The sequence below is a fragment of the Siphateles boraxobius genome, unplaced genomic scaffold (assembly GCF_051911475.1).
Source record: "Siphateles boraxobius isolate OS27281-9 unplaced genomic scaffold, OSU_SipBor_1 18, whole genome shotgun sequence".
NCBI lineage: Eukaryota > Metazoa > Chordata > Actinopteri > Cypriniformes > Leuciscidae > Siphateles > Siphateles boraxobius.
In genome coordinates, this window is record NW_027508788.1 from 1,666,344 (window position 1) to 1,690,590 (window position 24,247).

Genomic DNA, 24,247 nt, shown 5'->3' on the forward strand with positions numbered 1-24,247 from the left:
AAGCCCTTCTTAGAGGTGACACATTTAAATCTAATTTGCTTTATTTAAATAAATCTATTTAAGATCATATGTGTAAATATATTTAATTGGTTTAACTAAAAAATTATTAATAGCTCCACTCAAAAAAAATATTCATTGGATGAACTCAATTAAGTTGTGGGCAGGATTTCCATCCAATAAATATATGTAGCCCCAACTCAATCTGAGTACATCCATTCAACAGAATGTAAATCAGTTAGCCTAACTCATTTGTAATAAATAGATGCAAAAGAATATAAACGAGAGAGGCTAGCTTATTTTTAACAAATACTTATCACTAACCAGAATGACTTTATTTCTGTCAGGCGTCTACAAATGTTTTATTGAGAATTAACAGGGGTTTAACTCTATGTTTTCCATTTGAAGTCACCATAACAGTGATCAATGATTCAATTAGTTGGGCTCTTAACTCTTATTATATCTATTGTCTTTTTTTGCTGCTGTGACAGTGTGTTTGTTAAACACATTTGGAGCAGCAAAGAAAGCTAAAGTGAAATGAGATCAGCTGATGATGGTTAATGGTTGATGGTTTTATAATCATCATGAACCAGACTGATTCACTGAGGTATTTTAATCTAACAATTATGTTTTTTTCACAACAAACCTTGATACTGCAGCATGAGATCAAGCATTATTATAACAATAAGTTCGAAAACTTTAACGAACATGAGCACAAAAAATCAGTTTCTGATGACACACACAGACATCAACAATCAGCGTATGAATCTCAACAATGGTGACAATCACAAATATTTAGATAAACAGATTAATTCAGAACATCACTGAAAAGCTACTAATTCACAACAAACACAACAGCAAAAAATAAAAGCAAATATTTAGAATCAAACAAAATTATAGGACAGTTCAGCTGCATAATTCATTCATGTTGCAATGCATGCTGGGAGTTTTGTACTATGGTGGTACCCAGCATGCATTGCAGCAAAGTACTTTTGATTGTCACCATTGTTGAGATTCATACGCTGATTGTTGATGTCTGTGTGTGTCATCAGAAACAGACTTTTTGTGCTCATGTTGGTTAAAGTCTTCAAACTTAGTGTTATAATATTCCTAATGGTTAGATTATAAAAACCTCAGTAAATCATTCTGTTTCATAATGATTATAAAACCATCAACAGGTAACCATCATCAGCTGATCTCACTTTAGCTTACTTTGCTGCTCCAAATGTGTTTAACAAACACACTGTCACAGCAGCCTAAAAAGACAATAGATATAATAAGAGTTAAGAGCCCAACTAATGGAAACACTAATCACTGTTATGGTAACTTTAAATGGAAAACATAGTTATAAACCCCTGTTAATTTTCAATAAAACTTTTGTAGACATCTGACAGAAATAAAGTCAGTCTGGTTAGTAATAAGTATTTGATAGAAATAAGTTAATCAAGTCACTCATTTATATTCTTTTGCATCTATTTGATACAAATGAGTTAGGTTAACTAATTTACATTCTGTTGAATGGATGTACTCAGTTTGAGTTGGGGCTACATATATTTATTGGATGGAAATCCTGCCCACAACTTAATTGAGTTCATCCAATGAATTTTTTTTTGAGTGTAGGCCTATACTAACAGTACTAGCCTACATCACGTAAAGAATTAACGTGTAAAATACAATCATTGTTTTATATTTTTACTCAAAAATGCAGAGATGTACTTGGAAAATATTGGCTAAAAGAAAAATAATGTAAAAATCAGCACTTTTCACAAATGAAAATAATGACTAACTTCCATCTCATCACAGTCTATCAAGACATTTAAAGTGTCTTACACAAGAACAACTTAAAACAGATCTGGTTCACAGCAGCCTCAAAGCTACTGAATTTCAGAAGAGGAAGGTTTAAAGATGGAAAAAGATTTTCTTTGTTTTCTTCAAATTGTCTTGGTGTGAAAGTGTAAACTAAACTGGCATACAAAATTCCATACAAGTGCTTCAGCTACAGTCTCCATGGGCGAGATGCAAATTTGATGCAAAGCAAGTGTTTTTCAGACAACACAAAAGACATCCCCAAGGAGATGCCTAAAATGACAACTTTTTGTTTACAGTGAAAAAGTTTCTGCCAATCGTACAGGAACCTTCTTCAACAGAACATAGTAATGGAATTCAAGCGAGTTTAGTATGTGTCGTTTAATTGGTGAAGAACTTCAGTTGGAGGTGAGCTGAGAAGACGAGCTGCTGCTGCCAGAGCTCTTGGCGCTCTTCTGCCCCCTGGTGGCACTGACCTGCCGTGGCACTCGCTGGCTAGAACCGTCTCTCGCTGATTTCTCCCCTTGCCCTGAACTTGTTTTACTGCGCACTGCACAAATACACACAGAAGAAACGCATGTTAATATAATTAAAACATATTCATGTGACAGGCTCTATCATTTTGAGTCAGAAATCGCAACAAAACCTTTGTGGAGGAACACCATCATAAATCATGAATTTTGACTTTTGTTACTTTGAAAGACTTCTTTGGTAACAAAGAATGATAGAGTAGAGTTAGGGACATTATAGGACATTATAATGATAATTAGACGACACCTATCCAAGATGGTTTACAGTTGTAATGAGGGTAGACATTAGTGATGAAGTGGAAAAAACGTGCAAACACCACCCGTTTATGAAGTTGACAGTCACATGCATGCTTTTCAAAGTTGGTGGCAGACAATTTTGCAGGATGCTGGTTTACTAGTGCATTACAGTGTCACATTCGACACACGCCATTAACAGACATTCATTTACCATGAGAACCAGAGGACTTTATAGCCGGATGAGAGTCAGAGAGTCCAATTGACACATGAAGGAAGCCGATCTGGGGCATTTCACCCCCATATTCGGAGCATCGAGCCCACAAATCACAGGCACAATCGGCGAGGCATGAGAATGAGAACATATATACGGCACTATGAAGCTGAGGCAGGAATTAGTTATGTCAGCATGAGAAATGCGCTGCAATAGTTCATGGAAGTCAAGAGAAGACCTTGAACTTGCAAACACCGGAATAAAAAAAAGGATGAAGGTTCCAAGCTAAAAGACAGAGAGAAGAAAAACCTTGAGAGATAGGAGCGCTTGTGTCACCCGTGCCGTAGACCACTATCTTAGCCCCTCCCCTAGGTGGGCGGGACACCGGTGCAGAGGGAGGGGCTGCAGTTTTAGAGCTTTTTCCTGAGACCACACATTCTTCTTCTAAAGGAAGTCACACAGATTCAATTAAACAATGCTAGCACAAAACACAGAGAAAGTGATCAGAGTCGGAGTTTAAAACTACAACCAGAACAGCAGAGATGTTGTTTTGTGTTGGACATCACCTATTTTCCAGCTCATGTAATACTGTGGCACATTATGCTTTGGTCTGTTTACATGTGTACCACTCACCTCTAGAGTCTGAAGGTGCTGCGGTGGTGTGGGACGCTGTGGACGTGTCACCGGTGGACGCTTCAGAGACCTTCTGCCCCGCACACATGGTCTTTAGGGTCTGAAAGACTGCCAGAGGAGCAACGTTCATCTTCAACAGGTCCACTATGATCCTGTAGTAGAGCGAGAAGAGTTCGTTTAGAATCTCGAGAGACACATTAACAGACAAAAAGTGCAAACTCATTAAAAGAGGTTATGTGTCTCAGAGATTTTATTACAGATGCAAAGGCTCGGTTTCATAGACAGGACTTCGATTAGGCCTTAGTTTAATTAGGGCATTTAAGTAGCATTTATAAATGTGCCTTAGAAAAAAACATTACCAGTATGCATCTTGAGACAAATCAATGGCACTGAGATATTTTAAGATATGTCAGTGCAAGTTGCTTTCAGTTAAAACAGCTCGAACATGTATTTAAGCCTTGTCTGTGAAACCGGGGGATAATGTTCATATTGTTTTTATGGAGTGGCATCAGCAATGGAATTAAAGATGACAGTGTTCAATAAGGTAATATTTCTATTAACTAACAATTCTACGTTGTCTTAAAGTTCATTAGCTTAAATATAGGTAGTTCATAATTGCTAATTACATCGTTAACAACAGTATTGTCATTTTTATTAATATCTTGAATTTGTTATTTTTATAGTTTTCATTTTAGTTCAAGTTTTAATTATTTTGTTGTGCGTTTCTGCTTGAGGGTGAGTAAACGATTACAGAATTTTCATTTTTGGGTGAACTTTCCCTTAAAAGAACCATATTGGCACTATCCGTTTGATCTTGTGACTCACTTAAACACCTCTTGATCAATGACAATCCCAGCAGCCTGAGTGAGCTCGAACAGCTCAGTCTCCTCCGCATTTAAGACCTTTTTCTTCTTGATGCTGTATTTCTGCACGTTCCCGCTGACAGAGACGCTCAGAGAGGGGGAATCCGGGGCTGTGGGCATCGTCCCGGGCTGTGCTGACTGTGACATATGCACCACCTAACGTTAAACGCTATAAAACACATGAAACCACACTTACAGCAATGAAAAAAACAAGCGCACATTCCTGTCACATCTTACAGATTCTGTAAGTTCCGCTGAAAACACTTATCTCCTCTCGTGAAATGTATTTGTGATGCGTGGGGTGCCTTGCCTTGGTAAATGATCTTTGAATAATAATACATTATTATAAATGTTGCACAAAAACAACAAGCTTTATACAAAGATATTGTGCACGTATAACAGCCTAGTAGTTGCAACATTAGTTACATACTGATTTCGATAAGTACATATTCCAGTTCCCTTCCTGTTTATATTATACACCGAAATGTTGTTTGGGTATTAAATCAGACGTTAAAGTATAATATAATACTCACAGCGTACTAATGAAATGCCCGAGTCCTTCCCCCGGTATTTTTCTTTTTCTTGTTTGATAACGCCAACCAGCATGTACTGCCACCGTCAGGTCTGGAGAAGGCGTTGGCGGTTGTCTTCCTCCAGGGGGCGCTTGGTGGGTCAGAAAACTAATTTCCCCCATTGAGCATTCATTCGAAATTTTAACCTGTGCAGTAGGACGAATAATTGTTTAAATAATTTAATTTTAAACCATAAAATTAAAGATAATTAAAGAAAACCATAACATAAAAGATAGGATTAAAAAAAGTACAAAATTAAGAGGTAATATAGGACTGTGATAGGTCAACAGCACGGAGGTGGCATTTGGTGATAATTTACGACACTGAGAATATTTCAAAGCCACTGAATTGAAAATAAACCGTAAAAAGAGTGGGAGAGAGAAAAAATTAATTATTTTGACATGTATAAATGCATCTGCTGCCCATTTGTTACCCAGTGTCATACTGATAATGGTCATTCGCTGAATGCAAAAAAGTAAAAGTTCAGAAAATCCCTGAATCCTCCACGAGCCGCATTCAAATCCCAGAACTATGGTTATCTCAGTAGATACATTCATATACTAAACATTATAACATAATGAAACCTGACATATACAACATCAATCTACGTACAAATTATAAAATGCGTTTTACGTTTAAACACAATCTGTTCCATCTTGATCAGCGCTACGAAAAGTAACAGTTGCCAACGCATAGTAAATAATGCACCGGTTGAACAATTTAACAGTTTAACTCGATAAAAGAAGCAAGTATTGGATTGAAAGTGAATATGAAAAGCCAGAGTAGGATAACAATGTACTGTCATGCCGACAAGACCATCAAGATTTATCAACCTAACAACATAAAACATTTTTCCACAGTTCATCACAAAATGTTTATGAATTCAAGATCAGTAACATGCTTCTATTTATGCTCAAAGAACAACAGAAATAAACTGAAATTCAATGCGGAAATTTTTTGAGTGACAAGAGCATATGAGTCCATCAAAAAGCCTTGCCAATGCCAAAGCAGCATTTAGTATAAGCATGGAAAGGAGATTTAAGGTCAAAATATTGCATCATGGGAATGTATATGTATATTATGTCAATTTACAGAATACAGACATCATTTTTGAGCTGGAAATGTGAGGCTAAGGTAACAGCAAATTTTAAAAGCATTGAGAAAAAGGAATGGAGACGAGTGTTTCTAATGTCAAGTCATTCTCAGCTGACTCTTTGTACTTTGCTTTCAACTGTGTCTGAGTCATCCGCTGCGCTGCGCTTCTTAGACGACACAAGGGACAATGACACTTCCTGTTTATCCTCTAAAACCTTAGATGTAGTCAAGCCAGCGTTCGGCAAATCTAAGGTAAAGCCGGGGCTCTCCAAACAGGGCATTGTATGGGTTGGCACTAGTTCGAGCTCTGTGGGTCTTAGTGCCTCATGCTGCTCAGTTTGTAATTGTACATCCATATCCTCCAGTCCTGTTAAAGTGCCACTGATAGCTTCAGTTTGTGGCTCTTCTAGAACCACATTGAGCTGCAGTGCACCCTTGTGGCCATTGATTGGCATGTTATCTGCTCCTGACAGGATCTCTCTCCTGAGCGAGGCCAACTGGGCCTGCAGGAGCTCCTTGTGCTGCGCTTCAAGGTTTTCCATCTAACAATAGAAAAGTAAGACAGTTTTCCCCAGGAGAAATATCAATTTGAATTAGCCCAAGCCAATACATTCTGAACACTTACAAGCTTGGCCACCTTCTGCTGGCTGTGATCTGGACATTGATATGCTTGCAGTTCCTCAAACATCCTAACATTAGATTGAACCAGACTTGCAACCTAAAAGTAAAATAGAAGAAATGCAAAAGAAGACTATATAGAGAAAAAAAATAAACATAGAATATAACTTTAATGAAAGTGAAAAATGACATTTTACAAAAAAAGGCTAAATATAAACTTTAAACTTTTTGCAGGTATACCTGTTCTTTGAGCCGTTTAATCTCAGCTTGTAGTGTCTTCTCCATATTCTCTTTCTCCTGACGGAGTGTGTCAATCTGCTGGTGGAGCTCCAGGAGTCGTTTCTGTAGCAGGGTCTGTTCCAAACCTTCTGCGTCCTGAAATTACAGTAACAAAGCTTTTAGATCACTTCTACTTAAAAAAAACCATACTAACCCCCCCCCCCCCCCCCCCCCCCCTTGAAAAACATCTAGCTGCCTCAATAATGATAGATAAATGGACAAATCGAATTACCATTTTCTATTAGAAGTTTTTTTTTTCACGGAGCATTCATCATTAAATACCATAAAACAATGACCTGTTCAGTAATGATACCAGTAGCCATGTCATAGATCACACTGTTTCCCTGTCCATCAGGGTCCATAAGAACAAGAGTCTGTGTCCCATCAGATGAATTCTGGGAAGACCCCACCTCCTCCTCAGCACCCAGTGGGATCCCATTTCTATCACCGTCTTCCTTCAAACACAAAGGAAAGGTCAACAACAATATTTCAAATCAAACACTAAGAGGTTCACACTTGTTAAAAGGGTCCTACTATGCCTTTAAACTTCATTTTAAGCTTTTTGAGCTTGAAAAAGGTCTGCAAAGTAAAAAAAAAAAAAAAAAAAAAGCACAAACGCACTCCAATTGGAGTTTTTCCCTGTATCAATAATCAAATGTATTTGAATAATTCCCGGCCCGCCCAAGGCAATCACAAAAAAGGGACCCCAAAACCAAAATGAAGACTTTGAAAAAGAGCATAATAGGTTCCCTTTAATGAAATGCCCAAAATAAAACTTGGATAGTCTACCTTTGGCTCCACAGTCAATAGGGTTTCAGTGCCACTGGTCAGGATGGGCTGAGTTAATATGGATCCAATGCTTGTGCCATCTCCACCTGGTCCAAGACTCACTGCCAGCCCTTCATATGCTTTACCATGAGCCTCTGAGCTCTCCCCATAATACTGTCGGCAGTTCACATTCTGGGAGATGAATCGTGCAGACATTTTTGGGTTAAAAAAAAAAACGATCCAATGCGAAAAAAAAGGCTGTTCACTCAAAGGACGATAACTATAACCTTAAAAAAAATATTAGAATTTGATGAAAAAATAGGCAAGTCAACACCACAACTATTACGTTAATGACGGAGAGGAATGATATCATTGGAATCACTAAGAACTTTCTTTTTTTCAGCAGATGAATGATAAAAGCATCAGCCAATCAGAATCCACGGGAATTTAAAGAGCTTGAGCATTCAAAGTTGCAGACAATATAACTATACAGGTCCTTCTCAAAAAAATTGCATATTGTGATAAAGTTCATTATTTTCCATAATGTAATGATAAAAATTAAACTTTCATATATTTTAGATTCATTGCACACCAACTGAAATATTTCAGGTCTTTTATTGTTTTAATGCTGATGATTTTGGCATACAGCTCATGAAAACCCAAAATTCCTATCTCAAAAAATTAGCATATCATGAAAAGGTTCTCTAAACGAGCAATTAACCTAATCATCTGAATCAACTAATTAACTCTAAACACCTGCAAAAGATTCCTGAGGCTTTTAAAAACTCCCAGCCTGTTTCATTACTCAAAACCGCAATCATGGGTAAGACTGCCGACCTGACTGCTGTCCAGAAGGCCATTATTGACACCCTCAAGCAAGAGGGTAAGACACAGAAAGAAATTGCGGCGTGGCATGGACGCAATCAGCCTGTGGCACTGCTGAGGTGTTATGGAGGCCCAGGATGCTTCGATAGCGGCCTTAAGCTCATCCAGAGTGTTGGGTCTTGCGTCTCTCAACTTTCTCTTCACAATATCCCACAGATTCTCTATGGGGTTCAGGTCAGGAGAGTTGGCAGGCCAATTGAGCACAGTAATACCATGGTCAGTAAACCATTTACCAGTGGTTTTGGCACTGTGAGCAGGTGCCAGGTCGTGCTGAAAAATGAAATCTTCATCTCCATAAAGCTTTTCAGCAGATGGAAGCATGAAGTGCTCCAAAATCTCCTGATAGTTAGCTGCATTGACCCTGCCCTTGATAAAACACAGTGGACCAATACCAGCAGCTAACATGGCACCCCAGACCATCACTTACTGTGGGTACTCCAGTGCTGCTTATCTGTAGCCCAGGTCAGGCACTTCTGCCGCTGTTTCTGGTTCAAAAGTGGCTTGACCTGGGGAATGCGGCACCTGTAGCCCATTTCCTGCACACGCCTGTGCACGGGGGCTCTGGATGTTTCTACTCCAGACTCAGTCCACTGCTTCCGCAGGTCCCCTAAGGTCTGGAATCGGTCCTTCTCCACAATCTTCCTCAGGGTCCGGTCACCTCTTCTCGTTGTGCAGCGTTTTTTGCCACACTTTTTCCTTCCCACAGACTTCCTGCTGAGGTGCCTTGATACAGCACTCTGGGAACAGCCTATTTGTTCAGAAATGTCTTTCTGTGTCTTACCCTCTTGCTTGAGGGTGTCAATGATGGCCTTCTGGACAGCAGTCAGGTCGGCAGTCTTACCCATGATTGCGGTTTTGAGTAATGAAACAGGCTGGGAGTTTTTAAAAGCCTCAGGAATCTTTTGCAGGTGTTTAGAGTTAATTAGTTGATTCAGATGATTAGGTTAATAGCTCGTTTAGAGAACCTTTACATGATATGCTAATTTTTTGAGATAGGAATTTTGGGTTTTCATGAGCTGTATGCCAAAATCATCAGCATTAAAACAATAAAAGACCTGAAATATTTCAGTTGGTGTGCAATGAATCTAAAATATATGAAAGTTTAATTTTTATCATTACATTATGGAAAATAATGAACTTTATCACAATATGCTAATTTTTTGAGAAGGACCTGTAGTGTGCACTTATTAAAAACAGAACATAACCATGCATTGGTGTGGTCGCCAATACGCTGATTTCATGCAGCCACCATTTTGAAATCGAAAGTGAGGCTCCGGTGGGAAGAACCCCCGGAAGTAAAGATAAACAAAAATGCCTTGGACTACCAACCTGAAGCTGCTGCCGTGATTTACACTATTGGATGTTAATATCCAACATAGGATGTGCATATAGTTCGTTTCTGCTTCTTTTTTTACTTTCTGAATTATATATAAAAAAATATTTTTTTTTATAAATTAATTCACTGTACTGTATATAGTCTAAAGTATGAAAGACATGTATGTACAGTTTTAGAATAACTCATTTCTACATTAAACACAACAATACACCATCGCATTCACGATCTCCTGTGATTAAAGGCGACACTTCCGGTTTTCTTCCCACCAGAGCCTCGCTTTTGATTTCAAAATAACGGCTGCGTGAAATAAGCGTATACAGTTATCTTTATAGTTATCGTTATTGGTGTGAATGTACCTTTAGCCCGATGTTATCCACCTTTACCTGAGTGACTTGGATCTGGAATGTGGTGTGGGGATTTCGGAAGTGTGTTTTGTAGTGTTTGATGGCCTCGTCCCGCCTGTTGAAACCATTTCTACAGCGGTAACAGTGCCAATGAGCACCTTTAAACCTCTTTTCTCCTTTAATAGTTCCCACAATCTCACAATGGATACAGCAGCGCAGCACCTTCAAGCCTGTCCATAAAAAATAAGTGTAAGAGAGAGACTGATTTCAAAGAGCATCAGTCATAAAAGCTAAATTTTGAGTCTATTCCATGTTCCTCACCTGCAAAATCAATGCCTTTGTCCACGTGTTTGATGCGGAAGTGAGCTCGCAGGATGATGGGATCTTGGTAAGCCTCGGCCACAGAACAGAGGGGGCAGTGCATGTGCACTCCTTTCTCCTGCCCTAAACACTTCTCATCCTGACACAGCACAGGTGTGTATGCGTGTTCTGTTCCTCTGACACGAACCGAGGGATGGGCCTAGAAAAACAATTGCAGATTCAGCCTTGTGAATGCAACTCTAAAAGAGACATTGTATATATTGAATAAGTACACCTATTACTGTGCTGACAGCGGTTTAGGGCTGGCATACTTAAAAAAAAATACATAAAGAAGTAATTTTTATTTTGTTCTAACTGGCAGAAATCTGTATATGGAGGTCGCTGTACAATAAAGGGTTATTTCACCCAAAAATGTAATTCTGTCATAATTTACTCATCCTCATGTCGATCCAAACCCATAAGACTTTAGTTCATCTTCACAACACAAATTAGGATATTTTAAATGAAATCTGAAAGATTTCTGTCCCTCTATTGACAGTCCACGCAACTACCATTTTGACACTTCAAAAGTTTAGAAAGACACGGTCGATTTATACGCTGAACAGATTTAATTTAGGCTTTTATTCACATATAAACATTGATCAGCAAACATTAACAGAAGGTCAACCGAACCTGCTTGACGCACAAGAACAAACCTCATTGGTTCTCGCATGTCTAGCGAACATGCTTGAGCTTCCGTTTATGATAACATGAGTTGATGAATGTTTATATGCGAATAAAAGCCTGATTGCTATTTATGGATCAAATTTTAATTAATTAAATTAAAATGAGGCATCAGATTAATAAAATGACATGCATAAAATGATCCCGTCCATCCAGGCGCTACAGAGTTTAAATGTTTACTTTACATTATAGTATTATCATCAATACTATTATTATCATATAGCCTGTATGTAATGCTTCTCAAGTTCATTTTGGCGATGTCTAAACTTCTGTATTGTATATCCTAGAAGGCATTTTGCTCTGATGTGAACATCTGCAGATTTACAGCAGGGGCACCAAATCTGACAACACATCATTAGAGCTTACTGAAATCTGTTACCTCCTGTACTGCACACATAAAAACTTCCACAAACTGATTATTTCGTTTAAACTGAATCAACATAAAAAATGTATCTACTGGTTATTTAAGTGAATTGCAAATATGTCACATATTGTTTTAATATGAATTTCTGTAAGAGCCCCTTGTGGCAATCTTAAGCATTGCCGCCGAAAATCAATGAAACTTGGCCCGGCGGCAAGTTTATCAACAATAAGAGAAATTATTACAACCACGATCTAAGGTACTCCAAAAAACTCGTGTTTGCAAAATGCTATTATTCATGTACATGTTGTAGATGTAATACATATGATTAAATTGGCCTAATACATCACTAACCGTATTATATATTTTTCATAAGGCCTGCAACTACTTAAATAAAATAATGGGTAGTTATAAAACGATAAAGTTACCAGGTTGATAATCCAAATCTTCGGACTACTGTACTGAATCACAATTGTCCAGAAAGTTAAAAGCTGCACGCAGATTTTGCACACTCAAGTTAATCAAGCTAACAACTTTAGCAAGCTAATACACAAACCACGGCATTTTACGTTTAAACATTCACTCACCACAAAAGTGGACATTCCTTTAATGTAGAAAAAAATCCGCTTCAAATTCAGCTGTCCGCCCGGCGTTTGTCGTAGTCTTTAGCCTATGAAACATCCCATTTCAGATCGCTTGTGTGTTGTTCGTCATCTGCGTGTACACACATTCACCTGCGAGTTTCTAGGCACATAGCACCGATCAACAAAATGACGATATGTCATTATTAGAACTCAACGTAAATTATTTTCATTGGCCACTATCAGCTTAGGTGGAATTTTAAACCAATCAGCGCCGTAAACGACGAGTAAGGGATGTCAGTGCCACCACAATGAAGGCTATACGTACACTCGTATAAGATGAAAAATCCATCATATTAACTATCTACAAATATGGAATGCAACCTGACGCGTTAATTATCTTATCTAAATTATTGCATTCCTGTAACTTTACTTATTATAAAATTCACAATTCATTCATATTATTTTAACGAATTAGTAGAATATAGTTATGAAGGTTTTTTAAAATTTAGCTAGACAAAATGTTTTCCTAAAGTAGCAATATCACATTTTTTGTATGTGTTAAAAACAATATCTAATTTCATAGATGGTCTTCTACAAAGCTATTATAACAGCTTACACCTAAATGTCTCACAAGGGGATGTAGCTCAGTGGTAGAGCGCATGCTTTGCATGTATGAGGCCCCGGGTTCAATCCCCGGCATCTCCACTTTTCCTCAGGACTACAGTACAGTACCATACAGTTCAACAACTTTACAATAAAAAATCCTTAACATGAAAAATGTAACATAAAACACGTATATAGTAAGCTAGTTAATTTATTGATTTTTTACTTGCAATTTCTTTGCTAACCACAAGAGGTCGGCCTCTAACATTGATAAGGTTACATGTCAATCGATTGGCATTCAGATGTTTTGGATGAGTAGATGAACAGGACATAAAACCAATCAGCTGCCACTGAGTAATCAAAACGTGATTTGTATAATTGTGACCCAAAGTTTGTTTCTTCTTTTATCTTGTTTACTCCAATCGTCATCTGGCATCTGTCAGCAAAGGCTACAAATGAAATTAAAAAGAAAAAAAATCAGCCATAACCTCTCTGTTCAGCACTTAAGGTTTTAATGTAACAAATGTAAATTTTTACAAAAGAAATAAAATTTATTAAATGCAGAAAACTAATATACACTACCGGGCAAATGTTTTCATCTGTAAGATAATGCTGATAATGTTTTCTATTTTAATATATTTTAAAACATGATCTGCTGTGATGGCAAAGCTGTATTTTTAGCATCATTACTCAAGTCTTCAGTGTCACAGGATCCTTTAGAAATCATTCTAATATGTTGATTTGGTGATGAAATGCTGAAAGCAGTTGTGTTGATTAATATTTTGTGGAAACCATGATACCTTTTTCATGATTCTTTAATAAAAGAAATCATTTATTCATCAAAAAGAAAGCATTTATTTGAAATATAAATCTTTTGTAACACCATAAATGTCTTTGCCCCCACTTGTGATCAATCCAATGCATTCTTGCTGAATAAAGTAAAAATTTCCTTCAAATGAAAAAAAAACACACACAAAAAAAAAACACTTAGTGTGTCTATTCTTATAATTAAATTTTGTATCATACTCACCCTGTCAGTTTCATTCTCAAACTCTGGATTCTTCCATTTCGGATTGGACAGTATTTTCAGCACTACCAATCCAAAGATAACAACTAAAACACCTAATGAGTTTGCAAACAGAGCTTCAGCAGGCAGTGCCGTATATGGTTCTGTATTGCTCCCATTTCTCCCGTTTCTGCAGAGACATAATTTGTTGGGAAAATTGAAACAGATACAAACAACTCAGCCGTCAGCAAAACACACAATTAATGAAATGAAAATCATTAGATGGGTGGTTTTACCATAATAAGCTACTTACAGTTCAAAGGGAAAAGTTATTATTTATCTGAATAAGATAAATTGCAGCCATTTCTTGTAGCTACATGGGTGTGATTGTAGGATTGTCACTCACAGTGTCAGTAGTAGTTTCTCATTGATCCCAGACAGGCTGCTGATGAGACTCAGGATGAAGATGGCCATGCCCATCCAGATGTGGAGAGGTTTCAGGTGGGCTTTAATAGCCAAAGGGGTCCAGGGCAACAAGAAAGCGCAAAAACCCACAAACCACTATTCAATCAGAGGAGAAAGGCAGAGGAGACGATGTCAAGCATCATTCCATTGAAATTTGATGGAGCAGAACATACTTATGGAGCTTTACCAAGCATGAAGCAGTGAAAATACTGTGACAAGTCAGTCATAAGGCTATGTGGTATACCTGCAAAGTGAATAGAGCCACTGTGGAGATCCCAGTCCAGCTGTGTAATGAATACAGATGAGGGATGTTGTTGGCACTGTGAAAATCAAAGGCAGCACACAAGCCTAGCACAGCCAACACCAATGCCATGAACAACAGCCCTGCATGGGCCAGCTTACACCACCACCTGCTCCAGGTGAGAGGAACACGGTACAGGACAATGGCTAACAGAGAGACAGACAGACACACACAAAACATTTTTTTTGTTTGGAGGATCATTTGACACTAAAGACTGGAGTAATGATGCTCTAAGTTCAGCTTTGCCATCACAGGAATTATTTACATTTAAAATATATTAAAATAGGAAACAGTTATTTCAAACTGTAAGAATACTTCACAATATTAGGGTACAATGGGCTAAAGGCGCACCGGGGTAAAAGACGTCTTTGATTTTTTTGGCACAAAACTTTCCAGGACATTCACTTTTCAAGATGCATGTGGAAATTTGGCTGATCCTTGACGTGATCACAGCAAAGTTGATTCTGTGCTAAATTGATCTAATATTTGATGTTTTTTAAAATGTTGTAGATTTAAGTAGAAAATAATTATTATAGAAAAATTATTGAATATATTTTGAAAAAAAGGTCTTCTTAATGATTTTCAGCGTTGTCCAAGCTAATTAAAGCAACAGTTTTTCAATAACGGAAGAATAGGTAAAAGTATGGCATTTGTGCCTTTTGCCCCCTGCTGTTGGGGCGAAAGGTACAAATGCCATACTTTTACATTTTCTTATAATTAACATGATAATAAACAGCCAGCTGACTTCATGACATGGTTAGATTCAGATGGTAAATATCATATATTAAGTTGGGTGTCCACCTCAGAGACAATCAATCACCATATTTATAATGAAACCATCATATTCAAAAAATATGATATTAATATCATATCATATAATTTATTGTTCCTATTGTTACTACTACTGCTTTCAGAATATTTACTTTTTAAAATAAGTTTGTTTCTGTATTTTTAAAATATATTTTATATTAACATTTTAATGACAGTAGGCTATATTTATTGAACAAAATGTAATTCTTTTATTTATCAAAATAATCAGAAAATAGTACAAACTTTGCTAAAGTCACTGTTTTGAACAAGTATTAAAAACATATTACTTCAGATAAAGTACAGTGTTTAGCATAAGTGAACACACCCATGCTAAAGTTGACTAAAAAGAGGAATAAAACATCTTCATTTGGAAATTGATCTTAATGCCTTAATTAAAAAAATGAGGAAAAATCCAACCAATTTTCTTTGTGAATGGTGGTGCGAGTGTTAATGAGCGACACCTGTGAGGCACACCGGTCTCGTATCTCTCACGGAGGAGCGGAAGCTTAAAGGAGGAGCGACGACGTTGATGATCGAGAGAGGAACAGGCTGTGTTTTAGATGTGTTTGGTTTTTATTTTGTGTAGCCAGCAGTCGTCCGCGAGGGGCTGCTGGCGGTTCCTTTTGTTTTTGTATTTGTTTTATTTGATTATTAAAATTATTTGAATGTCTGCCGGTTCCCACCTCCTTCTTCCCTGAACAATACCTCGTTACCGTGTCGTAAATAAATAAATGTTCTTCCTTAAAATACAGGGTGCATAAGTCAGGACACCCCTATGTTAAATTCCCATAGAGCAGGTAGATTTTATTTTTAAAGGCCAGTTATATTATGGATCTCTCCCTCTCCCTCCCCCGGAGGAGGACCGGCTGGAGAATCCTATGTTTCATTTTGTTTCTGTTCTGCCACATTTTAAATATAAGAGAAATTTCTTCCATCTCTGGGTCACAAGAGTGCAGTGAGCAATGCTCCCATGCCTTGCCACTCCTTTCCCCCTCTTCCATCACCAGTGGGCAGCAGTGTGTGGCTCTGGGACGCCACCAAGCGTTTCCACGAACTCTCTGCCCCACCCTGGAACCAGGTAAGTGTGCCACAACACACTCAGACTCCACTCCGGGCCGCCTCAGTGCCTCCCGAGCCGAGTCCCTGTGTTCCACCCCGTGTACGTCTGTGGTCCCGTTGGTCCCGCTTGCACGGTGTCTGGGAGCCTGGCTAGCGCTTCCTTGCCCGTCTCGCTGGCTCATCCATACCATCAGACTCGGCTATGCGATTCAGTTCACCAGGCACCCTCCCAAGGTCAGGGTTAGGGTTAGGTTGTCTTGCGGGCAGAGATCGATGTCCTACTTGTGAAGGACGCGATCGAGCCAGTTCCTCCAAGCGATAACCTCCAACCTCCAAGCGTTCCTCCTGGGAAGAGGATCTCCTTTCTCGGTATGGAGTTGGACTAGGTCAACCAGACAGCATGTCTCACAGAGCGCGTCCGGTCAGTGTTGAACTGCTTGAGTACAATCAAGAGCGGGGCAGCGTATGCATATGGCATATGGCATCCGCAGCCGCAGTAACACTGCTCGCATTGCTTCATATGAGTCTTGAAGCATCTGAGGTCACTTCGTGCCATTCACATCCCTGGCGTGCTCAATCGTGCAGCTGACGAGCACTCATGACAGCCTATGCTTCCGGGAGAGTGGGGTCTCCATCCCCAGGTGGTCTAGCTGATATGGGAGTTCTTCGGAGCCGTTCAGATAGATCTGTTTGCCTCTCCGGACTCGACCCATTGCCAGTTGTTTTATTCCCTGACCGAGGGGACCCTCGGCATGGATGCACTGGCGCACAGCTGCCCCTGGGGCCTACGCAAGTATGCATTTCCCCCAGTGAGCCTTCTCGCACAGACACTGTGCAAAGTCTGGGAGGACGACAAGCAGGTCTTGTTAGTTGTGCCATATTGGCCCAACCGGACCTGGTTCCCAGAACTCATGCTCCTCGCAAAAGTACCTCCTTGGTCCATTCCTCTGAGGAAGGATCTGCTTTCTCAGAGACGAGGCACTCTATGGCATCCACGTACAGACCTCTAGAAACTCCATGTCTGGTCCCTGGATGGGACGCAGTGGTTCTAGGTGACCTACCCCAGGCGGTTGTAGACACCATCACTTCTGCTAGAGCCCCCTCAACGAGGCGGCTCTATGCTCTGAAGTGAAACCTGTTCATTGAATGGTGTTCTTCCCACTGGGAAGACCCCCGAAGATGTCTGATCAGAGTCATGCTTTCTTTCCTGCAAGATGGGTTGGAGCGAAGGCTGTCTCCCTCCACCCTCAAAGTGTATGTTGCCGCTATTGCCGCACATCACGATGCAGTTGAAGGTAAGTCATTGGGAAAGCATGACCTGATCGTCAGGTTTCTGAGGGGAGCGAGGAGACTCAATCTTCCTCGCCCCCCCTCTACACCATCTTGGGACCTGTCTCGTGTGCTCAGCGCACTGCAGAGACCTCACTTTTAACCACTGCAGTCAGCTGAGTTAAAGATCCTGTCACTAAAGACAGTGCTCCTGACTGCTCTGGCTTCCATTAAGAGGGTAGGGGACCTGCAAGCATTTTCGGTCGACGAATTGTGCCTAGAATTTTGGCCGGCCTCGTTACCCTGAGACCCCGGCTTTGATGCGTGCCCAAGGTTCCTACCACTCCTTTCAGGGACCAGGTAATGAACCTGCAAGCACTGACTTCAGAGGAGGCAGACCCAGCCCTGGCTTTTCTCTGTCCCGTCCGCTCCTTGCGGTTATACATAGACAGAACGCAAAGCTTTAGGACCTCAGATCAGCTCTTCGTCTGTTATGGAGGCCAGCAGAAGGCAAAGGCTGTCTCCAAGCAGAGGATGGCCAACTCGATAGTGGATGCCATCGCCTTGGCTTACGAAGCTCAAGGCGTGCCTTGCCTGTTCGAGGTTGCAAGCACACTCAACTAGAAGTGTTGCTTCCTCCTGGGCGCTGGCTCAAGGAGCCTCGCTGACAAATATATGTAGAGCTGCGGGCTGGGCGACACCTAACACGTTCGCTAGATTCTATAGTCTCCGTGTAGAGTCGGTATCTTCCCGTATACTCGAGGGACCCATTCTTAAAATCGGCTTGCTACGCCACTACCTCCCCCATGGGCGGGATATGTGCGGATATTTGCTCTAGTAGTGTTCCCCAGAAATGGCTAACCCTGTGAGTTCCTCCGTCACCCCTGCGGCAGTCAGACGTTGCGGAGCGTCTGACGCCAGGCCTACACTCATATGCATTGTGGAACCTGTGTTAGGCTGGGTGTCCATATGTAGCAGTCCCTGCGGTGACCCCATATGTGTTTTCCTCCACGATCAGCTCCTCTATGGACGAGCCTGTGTCTTTCCTCGGGCTCTGTCGTCACTGCTGGTGTTCTTTCCCCCCATAACTAGGCTGGAATCACCCCAGAGACTGCCATATGTTGTACTACCCTGCTTGGCTAGTACATATGTGTATCCGTCACAGTGCCTCCCTCCGGGGTAAGATGTGGCTTCTGCAGTGTTCCCTTCCCCAAGGGTACACTTTCCCAGCATTATCCAATAAGTCACACTGAGTGGGTCTTGCGGAACAGCAGTAACTGACCTTCTCTGCTTCTAACCAACACTACGGTCAGGCCAGAGGCTCAAGCGGAGAACTGGAATGGCCAGCAGCCGTAGGGTTTTGGTAGACATCCCCATTCGTCAGTCTAGACCAGTGGTTCTCAAACATGTCCTGGAGGACCACCAACACTGCCCGTTTTCTTTGTCTCCCTAATCAAACACACCTGATTCAACTCATCAGCTCATTATCACATGGTTTAAGGACAGGTTTGAGAACCACTGGTCTAGACTTACTCTTAGTGACTGAAGAAGGAGAATGTCTCGGTTACGTATGGTAACCGTCGTTCCCTGAGAACAGAGATGTAAGATCCCTCGCCACAGTTGCTGAGCTTCCGCTATACGGCCGAGTCACAGGTCCGGCTCCTTAGCGGAAAAACAAGGATGTGAGGCACCTTCTGCTCATTATATGCTTGCGCGGCGATGCACTGCAGCTGGTTTAATTATCGCATGCCATTGGTCAGGGTAGATGGTTCTACACTTCAATTTCAAACAAAATTAAAACATTTGGGGTGATATTTGATACTAATTTAACATTTGTTCCTCATGTTCAGAGCACTGTCAAGACATCATTTTTTAATCTAAAAAATATAGCCAGATTGTCACTCCCAGTGGCTGAAAAGTTGATTAACATCTTTGTATTTTCTCGCATTGATTACTGCAATGCTTTGCTGGGCGGGGTTTCAAAAGCTACCCGTAACAAACTAGATATATTGTCTGTATAATTGTATGTTTTATCATGTTTCTATTCTTGTGAAGAGCTTTGAGATGCTACTTTTAAAGGCACTATAGAAAATAAAGCTTATTATTATTATTATTATTATTATTATCCTCCCTCATCTCCACATCTATGCTTCACAAACAAACAGCTTTGCTCACTCACTATTCATATAGCAAATTAACAATGACATATGCAGCTTAAAAGACTGTCTGTTAGAGACGAGCACAGCTGTTTGTGTTTTTTTTTATTAAATCCTTGTTATATCATTACACATTTACCTAACATTTTGTCATTAAATGTGGTGGAAAGTATTACTCACACTTAGGGCACTTCTTCAGCACTGATTTTGTCAGACGTGTGTGACAGATCACAATTCGTTTTCCACAACAAAGAATGTCATACAGGTTGGAATGACATGTAGTTTAAGTTGTAAATTAAATTACGAAAGAATTATCCTTTTTCTGTGAACTATCTCTTTAAGCCAAATCTCAAGTTGCTCTCCATTTAATCTCACTGCCATCTTGGAGAAACAATTGCGTTATTAAACAGAAATCATTAGTGATTTTTTCTTATGGGACTGTCTGTGGAGCAAGACCATTAACCAGAAAAGGAAAGAGAAGATGTCTGCAATTAAAACAAGAGAGCAATAGAAAAAGTGTTTACATGTGAGACAGAAAGAGAGCGGTTTCTTCTCACCATTTCCATATAACACCACAAGACTCGTCACCATGAGGACCGGGTGCCAGTTAAACTGCAGAAATGAACCATCCCAAGCAAACCCTCCTCTCCAGGTCCCACTCCACACAAACACGGTTATCACACACAAAAACCCGAGCAGCACGCTCAGCAGATAGAAAGACACAGGCAAACGCATCTGGGTGTAAAGCAGAAAGAAACATTGGACTGATTGGATAAAACAATGACTTCAAAGCAAAACATATACATTTAATTCTTTATTTAAGGTTATCATCTTCAATAAAGACATCTTTAATATCATCTTTATTATTCCTCAACAGAAATGTCGGTAACACTATTTTACAGTGTTTTTGTTACGTTACATGTATAGAAATTACTATAAATTGTGCTTAAGTATACAGAACTAACCTTAAATCTAACCCTAAACCTAATCATAACCATATAGTAAGTACATGTAGTTAATTATTGTTACTCAGTACTTAAATATATAAATAATTACACTGTAACACAGACATACATATGTAAGTGAATGTCTGATAAAGCTGTTAAGTGACAAAAAAATGTATAAGCTTATACTTTAATTCTGTAACTACAAAAGATCCAGCATAGAATCTCTTGAAATGTTAAGTTATAGTCACATAAATTAAATTTCCTATAGTCTTACCGTGTTTTTATGTTCCAGATATTCAATGGACATAATTATTTTCTCCTCTGTTTATCTCTGCGACTTTCTTTTATGTGTCCAACCCCAGAATTTTGAGAGATGTTTTGCAAGTCATGGTCGTGCTATTAACTCATTCTCCTTGAAGTTTGAACATTTCTGCTTGTGTCATGTCTACATAACTATAATGGAGCCTCAAAGGGTGCCAAACCTTATAAATATATAAATATATAAATGTGTGTGTGTGTGTGTATATATATAAATGTGTGTGTATATATAAATATAAATATAAATATAATGGAGCATCAATGGGTGCCAATCATTTGTGATATATTATTTGACGGAATTTATATATATATAAATATTTATATAAATGTTTAGAACTTCAGTGGTAGTGGTATTTGCCATTTGCTTTGATAGTTGTGGGTATTTGGTGACGGGTGCTTGTATGGTTTAGTACCTGAGGCAATGGCCTAAAGAACAGCAGGATGATTTGTTCAGTTCTCAAGCCACAGAGATTAATTTGTAAAAGAACAGTTTAAGTTTTTGGACAAAAGATATTTCACCTTTGTTATTTATTTTGGGTGCAAGAAAGCCTGGGTTAGGTCTGAGCTAGAGAAATCAGATAAGCCTGTATAAAAGAGTTTAGGAGCCATTGCCGGTACTAAACAAGCACCCGTCACCAAATACCCACAACAAAATGGCAAATACCACTACCACTGAAGTTCTAGACACAGAGCACATTGCAAATTTCCTTTTTTGCTGTGTCATTTAGACGTGAAAGCACCACAAAGGCGTTAGTGTCACTCTGTGATGAAGCGTGTCTTCAGAATTTTTCGTCACACTAGATGTTCTTTCACACAAGCTATCGTGAGAGCTGATAGAATGCAAATATGATTTGATATGTCTTTTATGAGTTGATAATCTCACTCAACCTTTATCTAAATGGCACGCATTCTCTACGCTGGACAAGGGACATGAACTAAATGACTGCCATTGTCCAGGAAGGAGATGAATGCATTATAATAAAAGTACAATTTCTTAGGTGGCCTTCATCAGCCAGTCATTATCAGGAAATCAACCCATGTAAGGGAATGACAGTGTGCTTGCTTCATTCAAAAACCACTGGCCGTTTACTCACTTATCAAATTTAAAAAATTGCCATCTTCTCAGACCAAAAAACTGAGTCTGCCAAAAGTCACATGGTGTGCTTTCATGGTAATGAAATATGCTTTCAAAACACAAGATGTACAAACAATTCAACAAAGGAGGATTTAATTGTCATATGGAGGCATTGATTAACAGACATAGTATGTCAAACTGGTCATAAATCATATATTAAAATAGATGTTCCGGAAGGTAAAGGCAGACAGAGACAGACATGCTTAATACAGACTTCCTTATTGTCCTCATCTTCAATAAACAGTGAAATATACTGGTTCTCTTCCCAAGGAAGCTCACCGTTTTCAGAAACTAGGATACGGTAGTTTGGGATGTCGGGCCGAAAGCAGAACTTCTTCATTGGAGTATGCGGCAGCACAGTTTCCATCAAAACTTGGCCGGTGTATTTTGTAATGAAGGCTTCAACATCCAGCTTCTCTTTGCTTATAAAGGCTCGCACATTCCTGCTGCTTCTGTTTAACACGTTTGTTTTAGTGATTTCGTTGCCCATCGTCTTCAGTGGCAATGTCTTCAATGTCTTCAATTATGCCTTATGATAGTAGAATACAAATGTAGTGCAAACATAAAATATAACAGCATCAGCAGTACAGTGTTAGTAAGTACAGTCAACCAGGGTTTCAAAACTGAACTGATAATGCCTTTTAATTCCAATTCAATTCCTGAATATGAGTTGGCAAATAGTATGCAGGATTTTGATTCAAATTTGAATGGAAGGAATTAGAACAAACTGAAATTCAAAGAAATGCATATAACTGATCACATTTTTAACTACAAAAGCAAAGTTTGTCAAGACAACTTTGAATGTCAATTTTAGCGAAGTCTTTTTTGATTTTTTTTAAGGTTTAGGTCAGAGGGTCTAACAGTCAGAAAGATAAATAGACAGGATGGATGGAACTTATTAAAATTCCAACTCATTCTTAAATTAACAATTTTGCACAAATAGCATCACAGAATTTGCTGTAAACATTTGAATTTTTGAGTTATTAAAAACTTTTTAATTTTAGTTTTTGTGACCCCTCATTAGTGAAATAATGTATTCATAATCATGAAAAAAAGAATGAAAGAATAAGTGTTTTAGATGATCATTTAGAAGTTGAGCTTTAAAAACATGATATAATAGCAATTATATAAGACCTAAAAGTCCCTGCTGACTTAGCTGTGGCTTTGGACTTTACGTTACACAACCATCACGGTAAGGATCAAAAACAAGTATGTCATAAGGACCCCATATGACCACTGCTGATGGTCTGACCTCCATCTGTGAGATGGATTGGCCACTATTCTTTGAAATCTTCCTGGCTATATCTGAAGTTTATGCTTTGATTATTTCCAACTGTTTCTCTTTGTTATTTGTCCTCACACCTCCACCTTTCCTCTCTGTTGTAAGTGATATTTGACTTTGATCGCAAAGGAAAGGGTACCTTTCAAATGAAAGTGTGTTCTTTCTTTTGTGCTGTCGTCACAAACCGAAAGACCACAATATCCCTCTGATCGAATACGGTGTTCATAGGGTCATTATAAAAAGCTGTGGTCCTGAATCAAATTTTTATCAAACATAATTTTTGTTTTGTTTAGGGTCACTAACATTTCAAATGTTTATATTTTTAAATTAGCACAAGTGTGAAGAAAAAAAAAAAAAAAAAATTGGTCTATAAATTAATCATTCCTACCTCCGCGGGTGCAAAGTTTCAGGTGCGCTTTCTTTTCTCGGTTCAGGTTAGATATCAAGTGTGTCAGAGCCCTGGGAAACTTTAAACACAGATCATCTGCACACTTTCATAATGACATGCAAATGTCAATGCACACTTCATTCTGTCACATGCTGTCACATTCTGATGACAATGCAGTGCTGAAGTGCCAACTAGCCTCTCCCTATGGAGGATCCCTATACCACTCTACCGATAAAGCGTTGTGAAATTTTTCGGTTCTCGTACCTACCCAAGTGATAAGATAAAATACAATTCTGCATCAAAATTTATAGACAAGACAAGTAGTTTGTTTAGGCATGGTTTGTA

The 24,247-nt window shown here is 39.2% G+C and overlaps 3 protein-coding genes and 1 non-coding gene across 5 annotated transcripts; 1 reads left to right on the forward strand and 3 right to left on the reverse strand.

The window, feature by feature from the left end:
• Nucleotides 1-1,675: 1,675 nt before the first annotated feature.
• mzt2b (mitotic spindle organizing protein 2B) lies at nucleotides 1,676-4,903 on the reverse strand. 2 transcript variants are annotated; one of them, XM_077232796.1, is made up of 5 exons: nucleotides 4,811-4,861; nucleotides 4,240-4,446; nucleotides 3,415-3,566; nucleotides 3,091-3,225; nucleotides 1,676-2,353 (listed from the first exon to the last, which is right to left on the reverse strand). In XM_077232796.1, exons 2-5 carry the CDS (start codon nucleotides 4,422-4,424, stop codon nucleotides 2,202-2,204), a joined length of 624 nt encoding a protein of 207 aa, XP_077088911.1. In that variant the 5' UTR covers nucleotides 4,425-4,446; nucleotides 4,811-4,861; the 3' UTR covers nucleotides 1,676-2,201. The 2 variants fall into 2 exon arrangements, with proteins under 2 accessions (XP_077088911.1, XP_077088912.1); XM_077232797.1 differs by lacking the exon at nucleotides 3,091-3,225 and having other exon boundaries at nucleotides 4,811-4,903.
• A 461-nt stretch (nucleotides 4,904-5,364) lies between these two features.
• On the reverse strand, nucleotides 5,365-12,339 carry LOC143740772 (uncharacterized). Its single transcript, XM_077232795.1, has 8 exons — nucleotides 12,167-12,339; nucleotides 10,496-10,694; nucleotides 10,214-10,404; nucleotides 7,631-7,801; nucleotides 7,138-7,296; nucleotides 6,803-6,937; nucleotides 6,570-6,662; nucleotides 5,365-6,486 (listed from the first exon to the last, which is right to left on the reverse strand). The coding sequence occupies exons 1-8, from the start codon at nucleotides 12,179-12,181 to the stop codon at nucleotides 6,052-6,054; spliced, it is 1,398 nt and encodes a 465-aa protein (XP_077088910.1). The 5' UTR covers nucleotides 12,182-12,339; the 3' UTR covers nucleotides 5,365-6,051.
• A 457-nt stretch (nucleotides 12,340-12,796) lies between these two features.
• On the forward strand, nucleotides 12,797-12,868 carry trnaa-ugc (transfer RNA alanine (anticodon UGC)). Its single transcript has one exon. It is a non-coding gene; the product is annotated as a tRNA-Ala (tRNA).
• Nucleotides 12,869-12,961: 93 nt separating this feature from the next.
• On the reverse strand, nucleotides 12,962-21,183 carry cyb561a3b (cytochrome b561 family, member A3b). The gene is made up of 6 exons (XM_077232799.1): nucleotides 21,054-21,183; nucleotides 20,390-20,567; nucleotides 14,482-14,684; nucleotides 14,179-14,333; nucleotides 13,797-13,962; nucleotides 12,962-13,215 (listed from the first exon to the last, which is right to left on the reverse strand). The coding sequence occupies exons 1-6, from the start codon at nucleotides 21,084-21,086 to the stop codon at nucleotides 13,192-13,194; spliced, it is 759 nt and encodes a 252-aa protein (XP_077088914.1). The 5' UTR covers nucleotides 21,087-21,183; the 3' UTR covers nucleotides 12,962-13,191.
• Nucleotides 21,184-24,247: the final 3,064 nt, after the last annotated feature.

Bases quoted from the DNA above. Each gene is read 5' to 3' on its own strand.
- mzt2b (XM_077232796.1), bottom strand. From the start codon at position 4,424: ATGTCACAGTCAGCACAGCCCGGGACGATGCCCACAGCCCCGGATTCC. The intron at 3,567-4,239 runs GTGAGTCACAAG...GCTCTACTACAG, and splicing joins ATTGATCAAGAGGTGTTTAA to GATCATAGTGGACCTGTTGA. The intron at 3,226-3,414 runs GTGAGTGGTACA...GACTTCCTTTAG, and splicing joins AGCACCTTCAGACTCTAGAG to AAGAAGAATGTGTGGTCTCA.
- LOC143740772 (XM_077232795.1), bottom strand. The intron at 10,405-10,495 runs GTGAGGAACATG...TTTTATGGACAG, and splicing joins CAAAGGCATTGATTTTGCAG to GCTTGAAGGTGCTGCGCTGC. The intron at 7,802-10,213 runs GTAAAGGTGGAT...TTCATCTCCCAG, and splicing joins TCCAGATCCAAGTCACTCAG to AATGTGAACTGCCGACAGTA.
- cyb561a3b (XM_077232799.1), bottom strand. From the start codon at position 21,086: ATGTCCATTGAATATCTGGAACATAAAAACACG. The intron at 13,963-14,178 runs GTGAGTGACAAT...ATGTCTCTGCAG, and splicing joins GAGAAACTACTACTGACACT to AAACGGGAGAAATGGGAGCA. The intron at 13,216-13,796 runs GTGAGTATGATA...TTTCATTTGTAG, and splicing joins TTGAGAATGAAACTGACAGG to CCTTTGCTGACAGATGCCAG.